At 45.9% G+C, this 14816-nt stretch overlaps 1 protein-coding gene across 7 annotated transcripts in view; it reads right to left on the bottom strand.

The window, feature by feature from the left end:
• Positions 1-14816, bottom strand: part of Su(var)2-10 (E3 SUMO-protein ligase Su(var)2-10) — a 128277-nt gene that overhangs the window by 64928 nt on the left and 48533 nt on the right. For all 7 annotated transcript variants that reach the window (XR_012894644.1, XR_012894643.1, XM_075891306.1 and 4 more), the window contains 2 exons: positions 9745-9868; positions 896-1045 (listed from right to left, as the gene is read on the bottom strand). Coding sequence is in view for 5 of the 7 variants with exons in the window: in XM_075891306.1 (XP_075747421.1) it covers positions 896-1045; positions 9745-9868 (274 nt within the window). In the remaining 2 variants the exon portion in view is untranslated. The remainder of the gene's footprint in view (positions 1-895; positions 1046-9744; positions 9869-14816) is intronic.

Below are 14816 nucleotides of genomic sequence, written 5' to 3'. Positions count from 1 at the left end.
AATGCACTTCTCGGCGGCATTTGGTGACGAGGTGCGAAATGTGTAACTACGATGACAAAAAATCGGTGCGCACTGCGCTTGGCATTGCATTTTCGCATGATGACGCCGAAACTGCCATCCGCTGTTCAGTGAAGGGGGGGGTGACGAGCTTGACTGCGTGGTTCGCTGCCGATGTGTAAAATGCCCGTACGTGGTTCAGGGAAGGTGGCGAGTGATGTGCTTCATTTCTTGCGAAGAAGCACGTCGTCAAAGTGCGCTAGCACGTCGTTCCTGCCCGCAGTCTCGCTATCAGCGGAGTTAGGTGCTAAAGATGACTCCAATGACGCGCCGCACTCGTAGACCGCGTGCCCGCTCGTATTAACCTGATCGCGCATCTGCTTACGGCTCCTAACTAAACCGTAACTAAACCGTAATTATATCCCAAGTGACCATCGAGCCGTGAACATATCACAAAATAGATATTTTCGAGAGCCATGTCCGCGCGACGCACAAGCAGCAGACGACGATCTCCCAGGGCGAGCATTGGGCCTATTAATAGCAAGGCGAGCTGAGGCAACATGATGGCCACAGCCAATCAAGGGCCTCGAAACGACCTTCAAACATTTGCTTTTTGTGCGCTTGTTTTTGAAGGGAGGAGCCACCTGAGGCAGCAAAGTTAAACACGGAGAAATGCTCCTTCCGATGAGCCCAAGAAGCCGGCTCCCGGCCCCACCATTGCAAAGCTATAATTTTCAACATAAAGACAAATTTTGTTTGCTAGCAAAAACCAGGATGTAACTGACACACACATGAGAATTCGCCTTAAAGTCAATAAATTGAAAGTCATCAACTGAAGGTGAAAGGCTCTCAAGTGTAACTGCTGTATCCACAACTGCAGAATAACGAAAACACTTACCCGGCCATACTCTGAAAGCCAGGTGACCGATATGTGGTTGGACTGGGTGGGGGAAAGGCGGCACAAAGGTGCTATGTTGATCGGTCGGCTTGGTCGCTTGGGCTCCATGCCAGGCTTGTTGGTGGGGATTGGGTTTGGCAGTGGACACACCTGGAACCAATGCAGGTCATAACACGCTCTCTGCAAGGTGTCACAAATCACTGAAAATTCATGCCTTTCCCAACGATGTTGCGTTTCGTACGCAGTGTTACTCATCAACCTCATTTTAAAAGCCTCTTCATGACAAGATCGTGGGTACAGCCGAACAACGCTACAACGAAACTGATGGGGCGCAGAAAAAATTTTGTTGAAGGGAAATAAAAAAATGTACATATACAGCAAACCTGGGCAAGCAAAACAAAGCAACTTTTATTTCCGAAATTTGAAAAGGGTGAACTGCTTCCCCCCCTTTTTTTTTCTAGCAGCGTTGCGATTTCCACACATGCATAGCAATACAGTAGAACCCCGCTGCTGCGTTCCCGTGTGCTGCGTTTTCCTGGCTGTTACGTCGTTTTCGGCCGGTCCCGGCACAGCTCCCATAGGATCCAATGCATTGGGAACCCCGCTGCTGCGTCGCAACTGTGGGACCGTTCCCGCATCATACGTTGCGAAGTGCCATGACGCGCCAGCCCAAGCGGCCATGTTGTCTTTCATGTAGCTTGGCTTGGCGGCTTGACAATGGGATTGGCCGGCCCAAGAGCCTGGGGCAACACCTATGACGTATTTTCGGTTCATGCCAGCAAAAGCATGACTTTTGAGATCCGTATTTGCACTCTAAAAAAGATCGTGTCTATGATGCGTTGGGGCCCTAAAATTGGTTTTGGCATCTGTAAAAGTAAGGTCTCCGAGACCTGTTTTTGTTTTCTTGGGATGTTACGCTGGCTTAAACTTATCGCCCCCAGGTCGCACAGGCGGCCTGATTCAAAGGGTATAGCCCGCTCGCCATCACCATCGCCCATGTGCGCCTGTGCTACTGGTGCTTGCTGTGGTCTTCTCGCATTGCCTTTGCTTCGTGTTGGTCGTTGCGCAGGTTATACGAGCGTGCAGCATAGTGCCTTTACACTTCCAACGCTTCCAAGTGGAATCGCGTACAGTGATTACGTTTCTGTTGACGACGCCGTTGTCAACTCCGCAATGTTATCCGTCGACATCGTGGCTGAGTGCGCCGATCTGTGTGCCAGTGACGTGGAAGTTGAGGAGGAGATGGAGCGGATACCGGAGCCAACGTCCTCATCGGCCATAGCGGCACTGGATTTATTGCGAAGATATGTGCGCGCCAGTGACGATGGTGAGAGCCACATGGCACTACAGGTGCTTGAAAAACGCCTTGTGCTTTTCGGGCGTGAGAAGATGAGCCAGGCAACGCTGCAAAATTTTTTTCAAGCAAAAGAATTAAAATAAAACTATGTGCAGTTCACCACTACTCTTATTTCTCAACTTTTCGCGTTTCTCGGCTCCTACGTTTGTTTGTTTTTTACGGTCCCGTGAAAAACGTATCAGCGGGGTTCTACTGTACCTCGTTGAAAAAGCACGCTGAAACAACGGCTTTCGTGAACAAACCTGAATAGATGCACTAACACGCTAACACCAGTAGACGTCCAACGACGCCGAAATACAGGCTTGGTATGTGGAGCGGTAACTATGCCTTATTCTATGCTCTTATCATACACTAGTTCCAGCTGGCTTATCACGTTGATAACCGGACAAACAGCTGCTCTGACCGGTCATCACACCAGCCAAACGCAAAAATAACCAAAAGCACAGGCATTGGAAAAGGCATCGTTGCGCGACTGCACTCAGCAGCAGCATTAGCAGCGTGTAGGAAACTAAGATTCAGCTTCAGATTGTGTGTGGCTCAAAAATAAGCCAGTGGCAAAAGCAGGGCAGTCTCATTGCCATCGCTATTGATCAACGATAGCCTCCATGCTTTTTGTGGCGGTTTCTTGTGGTGCCAACATGTGTTTCAGGCTTCGTAGACGTATTTTTTATGTCAAAATGCATCAAAATTACAATACAAGATCATTTTTACAGCACAGCATTAAATATCTGAGCCTAAAATTGCATCACAAAATTTGGTTGAAGCAGAACGGCAGAAGACAAAGTGTTCATTGTGACGAGAATATCTACGCACTGACTCCTATGGACTGCTGACAGGGAATCGAGAATTTTTCGTTGTAGTGGACATTTCATTGAAGCAGCGTTCAAGGTAATGGGGTTCGACTGTACCGGAATCAAAGATGGGCAGTGGCCAGCTGCCCACTAGCTGTTAAAACTAGTCACCCAAGAAGATTCAGAATGAACATGTCTGTTGTTTTTATCATTTTATCAATGCAAAACAATTGACCCAACCAACAGATATGGTGCACACATCACCACAAATTTTAAGAAACAAAAGAAACAAACGAAACTAGGGAAAAGCTGGGGTTCTTCTAGAGAAAAAATGGGTCTTTTTTGTATCTTGCAATTTCCCTCACCAAATTTAATGATACCGTATTTACTCGATTCTACCGCGCCATCGATTGTAACGTGCACCCAGTTTCGACGACGAAAAAAAAAAGTAAGACATCAATTGCAACGCGCACCCATTTTTCTCGTTGGCCCGCACGATCACAGCACTCGAAAAAACGACTCCTTTTGGGAGCGTCTTCCATTTAAATATGAGGTACGGGGGAAGCTTGTACCCATCTGACGTGTAACAGAGCATTGCCGTCACTGTAGTTTTACCGTGAACCGATGTCAGCACGCGAACTTGCTTTGCTCCCTTCTTCTCGACGGTTGTGGTGCCAGGCATGTCCAAGTAAAGAGGCGTCTGATCGGCATTCCCGATTCGCCCAAGCAGATAGCCGTTGTTGTGCCCCAAGTTTAGGACGAACCTCTGAAAACTGTGAAGCTTTTCTTCATACTCCTCCGGCAGCTTTTGGCATATGCCCGTTCGCCTTCGAAGGGAAAAGCCTTTCCTCTTCATAAAGTTAGTTACCCAGCTTCTGCTCGCTTCAAACTGGCTCCGCATTAGACTTTTTTCTAAGACTAATTGCATAGTCCGCACTTGGAGCAGTTGTGTCGTCACGGGCCGCTGTGCCGCTCGCTGCTCAAGCACATACTCGCCGAGCAGCTCTTTAATTTGCGGAAACCGACCCTGCTGTGGTCCACTGAAGCCTTTGCGTGAAGCTTTGCTGTCGACAATCTTTTGCTTTTGTTTCCGCCGGTCCCGCACGCACGTTTCGGGAACTCCGAACGACCGCAATGCGGCTCGATTTCCGTCCGTTTCTGCACACGCGATGACTTTTCTTTTAAAAGCGGCATCGTGGTGCACTCGAGTTTTTGGAGTCAGCCTTTCCACGCCGTCGATGCTAATGCACTAATAGATGACGAACTCCTCAGCACACGTACGAAGTGCCGCACATGGGAAACACATAGGCATAAATGGCCGACGCGCCATGCCGACGCACGTAAGGGGCGGCCATTTTGGATATGCCGATGGCAATAAAATGACCGTATTCAGTTTTTTTTTTCGTACTCGGTTCTAACGCGCATGCAATTTATGAACTCGCTTAACCGGAAAAAAGATGCGGGTTCGATTCGAGTAATTACGGTATTGCACAGTGGTGTTCAGTTTTTCTTGCCAATTCCAAATATGTGCCTAGTTTCTAAATACAGTCAAACCTCAATATATCGAACACAGATATATCGAATTATTGCCTATATCGAACGGTTCCTATATCACACGGGAAATCGCATGTATTATTGATTTTTTATTTCGAACAAAGTTTGACATATAATGGATATATCGAACTCGGCCACCCCAAACCGCCCGCGCTCCATTGACAGGCAACGAGCTTTCCCGCAACTCTCGAAAGCAGCGGTAGAGCGGCGGGCGTTTACGAATGCTGCACACATCGATGGCGCCGAGAGCACCACTTTAACGTAGCAGCGTACGCGCGCCACAGCCTTGCGGTAGAGGTTCTTGAATGAGGAAAGTGAACAGAAAAGCGTGGAGCTGTTATTTTCTTTCAATACGAAGGCACGTACACGGCTTCGTGCGGGGAAAGGGTGAGTGGGAGGTAAAGATTGAGGAGGAAAGTATAGGAGGGAAAGGACGCAGACGACTGTCTCGGACGCGGCCCGCGCTGCCGCCGGGAAAGGGAAAGCAGTCAGGCGAGCCAGCATGGGCGCGCCATGTGCGCGCTTTACACCCGGACTCACGCCGCAGCCTTGCAGCTTGCAGTCGTTGCAGTCTCTATGGTATCAACGGCACATTGCGCACTTGTTGCAAGCTCCTCCCCCGTGGCATCGGCAGGCATCGGTCGTTGTGCTCGCAGTGTTCGTGCATTCGGAGTTAGGCCTGTCGCGCACTGTTCGGAGTTGGGCCTGTCGCGCGCTGTGGTGCGCGACAGGCCTAACTCCGAACGGCGGAGCTCACGAATGTGGGGATTGTCGCCGAAGCTACTGCTGAGCAGCCAAATGAAGACTCTGCCGAGGTGGATCCCGCAAACGCTGATGGTGCCCCGCTCCCGACATCAGCTGAGGTCGTAGCTGCCTGGGCCCTTGTGCGCCGCCACTGCGGCGCGATTGAAGGCACCGGCCTATCACTTATGGATCGCCTGGACTATATTGAGGACGCAGTCGTCAAACACGCCATGGCCAACAAAAAGCAGGCTACTATTTTTCAATATTTTAAACCAACACAATAAATACTATGTTTGAATCTTCAAGTGAGTATTTACTGCACCACGCTTGAACGGTTCGTTGGTCGTTTTCAGCAAGCTGTTGACGAATTTTTTTCGTGATTTTTTGTATATCGAATTCTGGATATATCGAACTATTTATTCCGCAATCGCCGCTCCATTCGATATATCGAGGTTCGACTGTATACCAATTATTCGACTGATAAATAGCAGTTTCTGTGAACAATGGTTTAAAATCTACTATTCAAAATCTTGGTTTAGACACATGGCTAGATACTAGAAAAAATAAGCTTCGCAAGGATAGGAATACTTCTTTTATATGACTATTAATTAGCAATTATAAAGCTCATAAAATCTTACTACTCAGAATGTTACTAGCTGCTTGAATAAATGAACAATAATGAAACACTGACGCAGAAATTCAAAAATGTGCTCCTACCCTTGTGTGGCTCTGCACTGCCACAAGAATGATAGTTCTAGGTGTTCTGGTTACCGAGAAATCACTCCCAAATGATTGCGAAGAATCAAGAATTCAGGAATGAAGAAAATCAACAAAAATAAACAAGGCTCTCATTTATCCAGACGTAACAAGAAAAAAATGGAAGATTACCTAGCTTAGTGATTAGTAGCCACCATAGATGTCTCCCTGCCGCAAGCTACCAGATGGCGCTTATTGAAAGTTTGTTGCAGATTTTCTGGAGATGCATGCTTGTGCGCTGATGCTGCTCCACGCCTGTTGTCTTTCTCAGCCATTCTCTGGCTGTTTGGCAGGCCTTAACTCAAATGCAGCTCCTGTAGTATGGCAGATAAAGTTCTTGCATTCCCTGAATTAAATTTTGTCACTGCCTCAGCCACAGCAGCTTCGAAAGCAAAAAGCGAGGCAGGCTGTTTTCTCTTGGAGCAAGCATTCGTTATTGTATTGGACAATTTTTTCCTCTGAAAGGCGCTCATACACTGGGCGAAGGACATTGAAAACACGCAAAGGCAAATTATATCTGTGTCTTGGAAGACTCATTCAGTTCCGACTTTTGATGGCATCAACCTTCTGACGGCACCAGGAGCTGGGAACTGATGGGCAAAGACTGTGGACAAAAACGTTGTCATTGGACATTATGTGGCGATAGGTTTCCATAACAGCTTTCCACATGTACTTGATGTTCTCTTTGTTCGACTTCAATGTCTATTCATAGTACGTACTAAGTTTGGTGATCAAGTCACTGGTAAATTTATCTTTTCCTCCTAAAGCTTGTGTAGTCGAGCCCTTTCGTTTTGCAATGAGTGTACGCAGGGCCGTGCCTATGCGTTTTTGCGCATGATTATTGCAATCTTCATTTATAAGTATTGGGCCTGCTTGAGTGCTAGAAATTATTGGCTATCACCGTCCTGAGAGAATTGTGGTGTACCTCAGTTGGTGCACCTGAAGTGACCTCTGAGAAGATAGCGCTGCTTCAACTTCCACCTCTCCGGTTTTTTTTACCCGCATTTTTCTGGCAGATAGTTTGCAGTTAAATTTTCACAATCTGAGTCGTCAGGCTTTGGGCCGAGCGCATTACCAGCACAGAAGTTGCTCAACACAACACAGTCGAGCACAAGTCCTGAAAACAGTTCGATGACTGTGCCGATTCCTATGTGCAATGTATGGTCGCGTGTGATCCACGTGCCATAGCAGGATACAGTCGAACCCCGCTACAACGAAACTGACAGGGCAGAGAAAAAATTTCGTTGAAGCAAAAATTTGGTTGTAGTGGAATAAAAAAAAAAAAAAAGCTGATCTGAGCTAACAAGACAAAAAAGTTTATTCTCTAAACTAAAGAAAAAAAATGTCCGCTGCTTCCTATTCTTTCCCAGCAGTGTCACGACGTCATTCTCACCCATGCATAGTGAGGCCATGATGAAAAGCACGCTTAAACAATGCCTAAAACTGCCTTCGTGAACGAACCAAACAGTTGCATTAACACATTAACACCTGCAGCTGTCCGCCGTAAAGTGTGGAGCGGCGACTTTTGCGTTATTTTATGCCATGCCATTCTTATCCATAACTCACGGCTAGCTGATTTTGTTGATAATGCGGACGAACAGCCGCTTTGATTTGTTACCACACTGGCGAAGCACAAACATATTGATAAGCATCGGAATCGGAAAAGACACTGTTCCGCGATTGCACCCAGCAGCTGCGTGAAGAAAACCATAAACTGAGCGACTGAGCTTCAGCTTCGGATCGTCTTCAACTAAAAAATAAGCCAGTAGCAAAAGTAGGGCAGTCTCACTGCCATCGCTATCTAGCAATGGTAGTGCCCATGCTTGAACTGCGGCGGTTTCTAGTGGTGCGAACGCGTGTTTTAGACTTCGTTGACACATTTTCAGGCTCTCAAAATGCAACTAAATATTAAAGAATGGGTTTACTGCATAGCAATAAGTATCTGAGCCTGCAATTGCATCGTAAAATTTCGTTGAAGCAGGATCATCGAAGAAGATGTGTTCATTGTGGCGACAATATTTATGCATTGACTCCTATGGACTACTGACGGGGAATCTTGAATTTTTCGTTGTAGCGGAAATTTCGTTGAAGGGGTGCTCGTTGCAGCGGAGTTCGACAGTACCACTACATTGCCAAAATTAGCGTTATTTAGGCCACTGTATAGCGATTTCACAGATGCCGCGCACTCGCCCTTCAGTTTTGCGGTCGAGACCTCCAGCACCTGCTTCAGATAATTCTGCAAAGTTTTAGTAAGAAAGCTGTGGTGCGATATTTTCATTGCAGCAAAAATATCATTCATTGCCATCTGCCGATTCCCACTGCTCACCATTGCTTGAGTGGACAAAATATTTACAACGAAGGGACTCAGCGTCGTGCCGTCCATATGCGCGCGGAGAGCTCCACTCGGAAAAAACATTGTCGCACTTTTCGCAAATGCCTAGAAGCTTGATGGCAAGGCCATATTTTCGCTCGTCTGTATCGAAAGTTGCGGAGCCACCACACGGAGTGCACTTTATGCACGACGAATTGGCGCTCACAGCTTCTTCACTGACAATTAAGAAGCGAGGCTCCATGTCCGCACCGTCGTTGACTCTTGCAGACATATGCAATTTCCTTTTTGTTGCCGATGTTTCTTTATCCTTTGCTTGTTTCTGCCGTTGAAGCAATTCAGCTTGCGGAACCATCCCAGTGTCTTGATAAACGGCGTTTCTCCATCAACAGGCGACATCGTTAAGCTTAGCTCGCTCTCGCGAGGCTTGCTACTGTCCATCTCGGAGCCTTCGCTTGAGGCTGCAGGCAAATAGTCGTCGCCGGGTTTTTCGGCAAGATCGATGCACTTTTCGAAGTTGTTATGTGCTCTCTTGCGTTATTTTTGCCAAACTTATTTCGCATGGCAAATTTACGATATTTGGACATTGCTGCACCTAAGCAATGTTGAAAATTGCGTCATGCCATGCTTCTCGAGCGCGTCGACGTGCGGCAGCAGACGACACCAACCAGCTGCACCAACCACAGTGCTGAATTTAGTAGCGTGCACAGAATAGGCCAATGGAGTTGCGTGCTGGGACTTTTTTCACCATGGTATTACTACACAGCTATTAGGTGTACGAATGAAATCGCAGCGGGAACTTCAAGAAGAAAAGTAGTTCTTTCCGATACCCGGTCGCAATAGCATGCGTTCAGCGGCAACACGGCTTGAAAGAAGGCCCATTTATTGCGCCCTTCTCTCATAATGTAGCTCACGATGCTTACATAAATTGTGTTGCAGCCTAAATAATTATCTACAATGCGGGAAGCCACTTTCAAAAAACAGATTTTCTCACAATTTTTTCGACTCAGAGACCCTTGTCTCCCTTCTGGTCCTGCATACAAGCTAATCTTGAATTCAAACACAAAGAACAAAGGGGACATGCATTAAGCTTTCCAAATGTAGGGTGGACTTGCCACCAATGATGAACCTGTTTGACTCTAAGTACACCATGGCATCCTTTATTGCATATGTATCAGAGTATTCAGCGCAGACCTAATCTAGCTTGTATTGCAACTACAAGTCGGATATAGCTCTAAGAAATAACATTTTTTACATGAGCGCCCAGGTCGATTGGACAAATTTGCATGCTCGGTTAGAGAAAGTTAAATGCACTTACCTTAGAGTTGACTTTCACGCACATGCTGGGAGGATAGTTGTCATCTTGCTCACAGCTCGTTTCCAGCAGACAGAATCTCAGCTGCACTTGCACACTGAATTCTTGCTTGGGCCCCAAGGGGTAGCTGTCAAGTAAGCATAGATATTTTTTTTTTTTTTGCATCCTTTTCTGTACCAGTTTGGTACTGTGCAGGCACAAGCTTTTGCACAGGTGCAGTACTAATGCACAACACAGCTTTTAAATTAAACTAAATTCAAACAAATACCATAAACAGAAAAGGCTCATTTGAACTACAAGTTGTAAAATGCTAAATGCACCATCACCAACTCTTGTAGTTGCCCCCGAGTTTCAAGAGAGTTCAACCAGCATGGCTGGAAGCGTCTGTTACTCGCAATAAATTCAGTGCACCCTAAACAAAATGAAGTTTTTGAACAGTATATGCATGCCTTGATTAGTCCTAGGATTATGTGACAGGCACAGTGGTATTCGCATCTTATTGCAATAAGCGTCAGTACACTAAGCTCTTCAACAAGCTTGTGCACCCTCAGCAGTGCAATCCGATGATGTATAAGTGTTTCATGCACTCTCGTTTTGAGACTTGGATGCAGCTCGCGGCAGAGAACACAAGTCTAAGCAACAGAGATATCCGAGCAAACGCAAAAAAAGTTTTACAGGCATAATTTCTGGGTGGCCGTAGAAATAAAACTTCCTCTGCTATCTTCTTTATTTTTCCCCATTCCAGATCTTTCAGAAAAACTTTTATCACTGTTACAACATGGAGATGTTAAAGCTTTTGTGCATTATGGCTATCTTTTTTCAAAACAAGTTGTGCTGTGTGCTCGTACAGTAGAATCTCGATGATACAAATTCGAAGAGAGCACGCAAAATATTCGTATCATTCCGCATTCGTATGAACCAAAAAACAAGTTAAAGCTGATGATGAAGCTAAAAAGCTTTATTGGGGTCAACTACTACTTGCTAAAAAAAGCTCTTTTGCACTTTCCTGCCTTCACCGCCCCTCAATAAAGTGCCATGGCTTCCCCACTCATGCTGCTGGCAGGGCATTCGCATTTGGCATCGAAAGCGGCAAAACAATAGAAATTCACTCGCTTAGCCACTTAAGGGGGGAGGTGGCGTTGAAAAAAACTTTTTTGTTTGTTGACCTAGAGCAATGAAATTTGGCATGCACTCTCATAAGTGTCTTGAATATGGAAATATGCAGTTTCATCATGATGCCTAGAGTAGTTCTCAGGTTACATTATGCTACGTGGTTTGACGTATATGGTCTGCTCGTGGAAAGCCTAGCACAGTAACAAAACCTGCCAGAAATCTGAAAATGGTGTTGATCTTTACTCAAAAGAAGACTATTGGGTATGACAATCTCAGAATTTTTTTCATCACTTCTCTTGTTTTTTTTTTTTTTTATAGAGATCGTCACGGCTGCCTACACCCATTGTCAGTAACAATGTCATGTAGAAGTCATCTTCTAGAAAAAAAACTGAGCCATAAACAAGAATTATAAGATTGTCAGATCCTCAAGAAATGTTTTGGGATTCAGAAAAAAAAATGCATCAAAATCCATACAGTCATTTCCGTGCTACACTTTCCACGAGCAATGCATAATGTCCAAAACAAACTTGTGAGAAACCCGTCAAAATTTTCGAAAGGCTTTTTTCGATGAACTTGCTTGTTTCTCGTTGGATATTGATGAAAATTGGCACAGACACTAACAATGACATCACAGTGCTTCCATAAAATTTTTGAGGCGATAACGCAAATACTTCACGAGAAACAAATTATTTCTTCATTGAACCTCGTGGAGGGGCTGAGCATAATGTAAAAAAAAAAAAACAGTATTGAGAAAAATGTGTTTGAAAGTTTCAACTTTTCTTCAAGTCTCTAAGACACCTAAAAATTTTGATCTCAGGTCTGTCTTGTGATATTTGACTATGCAGGCATCTGGTCTCTGACCAGTGTACCTTAATTGTTTTTTTTTCTTCCCCATAACCTCTTTTTCATGACTGACAAAGAACAAGTATGGATTTCAAACCAAGTTCTTTGTATGAAGGAGTGGTGTGATAGGCATGACAGAAAAGATTATAATTTAATAAAACCATACACTGAAATGATTATACATGTCTTGTGCTGAAATTGTAATTAGCATAATTAAGTACTTGATTACCAAAAAATCACTGAACACTTCTTTATTTGAAGAGAGGTTTATTGCATTAGAAAATTGGATCACACCATGACGGCCTATGCCTTCTTTCCAAATAACAAAGTTATGGGCAGAAGACTGGTGGCAAAGAAATTTTTAGCAGTATAATTAATGACGCGAAGGGCATACGAAAATTCGTGCCCCTGATTCATACATGCTCTTTTGCCACTCTAGCCCGTGAAACGCATAATCATACAGCCGGTCGTGGAAAGTATAATCTACAATGCTTTCATTGCCTCGGAAGTTCACAGATAATCGTGGGGTTATCAAGTACGGCTCCAAGCACGCCTAAATCGCATCACAAAAGCTTGTTGACAGCTCTCCATATGACCGTGGAGTGCGCGGCCGCATGGACAGTGCAGCTAGCACGTAATGCACTTGCCAGCGGCGTTTGGAGACGGTGCGCGAAATGTGTAAAGAAACGGTGCGCACTGCGCTTGGCTTCGCATTTTCGAGTGACGACGCACGAAATCGCTAGCCGCTGTTCCGAGCAATCCTTGATAGTGAGGGGGGGAGGGGGGATGACGAGCCCGACTGTGTGGTCTGCTGCCGATGCGTAAAATGCCCGTACGTGGTTCACAGGAGCTAGCGAGTGATGTGCTTCATTCCTTACAAAGAAGCACGTTGCCAAGAGTGCGCTAGGGCGTCGTTCCTGCCCGCAGTCTCGCTGTAAGCAGAGTTAGGGCTAAAGCCGACTCCGATGACGCGCCGTGCTCGTAGACTGCGCGCCCGCACGTAGTGACCTGATCGCGTATCCACTTACCGCTCTTAACTAAAGCGTAATTATATCTTGAATGATCATCGAGCCGTGAAGACATCACGAAGTAGCGATTTTCGAGCGCCATGTCCTCGCGACGCACAAGCAGCAGACGACGATCTCCCGGAGCGAGCATCGGGCCAATGACAAGGTGAGCTGAGGCAACATCGCGGCCACAGCTAATCAAGGGCCTCGAAACGACCTTCAAACATTTGCTTTTTGTGCACTTGTTTTTAACGGGAGGAGCCAGCTGAGGCTGGAAAGTTAAACATGGAAAAATGCTCTTTCCAATGAGCCCAAGAAGCCGGCTCCCGGCCCCACCATCGCGAAGCTATAATTTTTTGAAAATCGCTGTTTTCTCGCGATTTCCAGAAAAAGTTTCGCTAGCTAGGTGGGTCAAACGAATTTTCCGAAGCACTTCTGCACGGCTTTCAGTGTAGATATTTTGGAATCACATACAAAAGGGTTTCAGAAACTGAAAACTTCATTTTCAAAAAAATCGATTTTTTTTGCCATTTTTCGCGATCTCAAAGCCGCGTCCCCCCATAAGCGGCCGGAAAAACGCCCTACGAAGTCAACAACAACAAAAAAAACAGTCGAGGGAAATTCAAGTGCAAACGCCAAAGCAACCGCAAAACGACGTCTGCGCCCTTAGAAAATATTCACATTCCTTTTGCCCCTCGTATACATGCCACTTTCGCCGCCTTTGTTGCTTTAGAACTCATTCCATTTTGTCCGTCTCCTGAGCATTAAAATTCATATCGAGTTCTACCTGCGCATGTAAACGCTGAAAAGAAACAGTTTACACCTGTACGAACATTGTTTCGGAAGATACGCCAGCAGGAACGACACGAGCGGAAGGAAGCACCTGCAGTGGCAGCATGGTGGCAGCGACGGATGGAGACGGTTCAGCCAGCAGTGCAAAAGCGAGACACGTTAGGGCAGGCCGACTCACTGCTGTTTCACCTTCTACTTCCGGCGTTCGCAACAATCGTAATCCAAACCATCCATGAACGCGCCCTTGTCAAAGTCGTGAGCTTAGTCATGCTGTGCAGGTAGTTCGCGATTGCACTGACACGAGAGCCACCGCTACCACTGCAGACGCCTCTGCCGCCATGTTGAACTCGCAGCTAGTTGTTCACATCACTTGGTTTGAGAGTTAGTGAAGCCGGTGTAGCCAAACTCGTGAAGCAAAAAGCGATATGCTTCGCGTGGTGAAAAATTTAGTCTCAAACCGATTTCTTCCCCTCGGACGCGCGGCATGGTTTTACAGCGACGAAAGCATTCGTCGAAACGATTGATTGATTGATATGTGGGGTTTAACGTCTCAAAACCACTATATGATCATGAGAGACGCATTCGTCGAAACGAGGGAAACCACCTTCGATGCCAAGTGTCAACAAGCCTTCCTCCCACAGACAAGCTGCGCTGCGCCGTTCATGTGCAGCAGTCAATCGCGTGTTTGTATCATCCACTGTGGCTGGGAAACCCTTCTTAAAACACCAAACCATGGTGCATTTTATATAATGCAGTATATCCGAAGCAACCTTGAAATTCGCATCATCGCCAAATTTGCATCAACTGTAATCCATCATTGAGATTCTAATGTAACAGTGCCACAATCTCCTGGTCGATCGATATCAGACCTACACATCAAAGTACTACCGTCATAGGAGGCAAACTGACAGACATCAAACACCCAAGTGAGGTATGCAGTGCAGCAATGTGATTGTTAAAATCTGCAAAACATTTGACAACTGCAACTAGGGACAGGCGAAAGGACTAACAAGAGAAAGCACTGTCGCACAAACTTGCCGACTGCTTCTCAGACCGCCTATATTATGCGCATTATTACACTGAATGTCTAATCCCGTTCAGAATTTCACACTCTGAAGACTCCAATCGTTCGATTTCTGGAGCACGCACCCGATTTCAAGACGTCGCAACCAAATCGCAAATCCCCATTTGCCAACAAGAACGACATGAGTATGACAGATGTTCCACCCCCGTTTTCATTAACCATATCTATCCCTTCTTGTCAAGTGCAGCCACCACAAAAAGGTTCGTTGATTCCGTACCAAACCGCAACTTAGATTG

Source organism: Rhipicephalus microplus, chromosome 1 (genome assembly GCF_043290135.1).
Source record: "Rhipicephalus microplus isolate Deutch F79 chromosome 1, USDA_Rmic, whole genome shotgun sequence".
Classification (NCBI taxonomy): Eukaryota; Metazoa; Arthropoda; class Arachnida; order Ixodida; family Ixodidae; genus Rhipicephalus; species Rhipicephalus microplus.
This window is presented reverse-complemented; position numbering and strand designations above follow the sequence as displayed.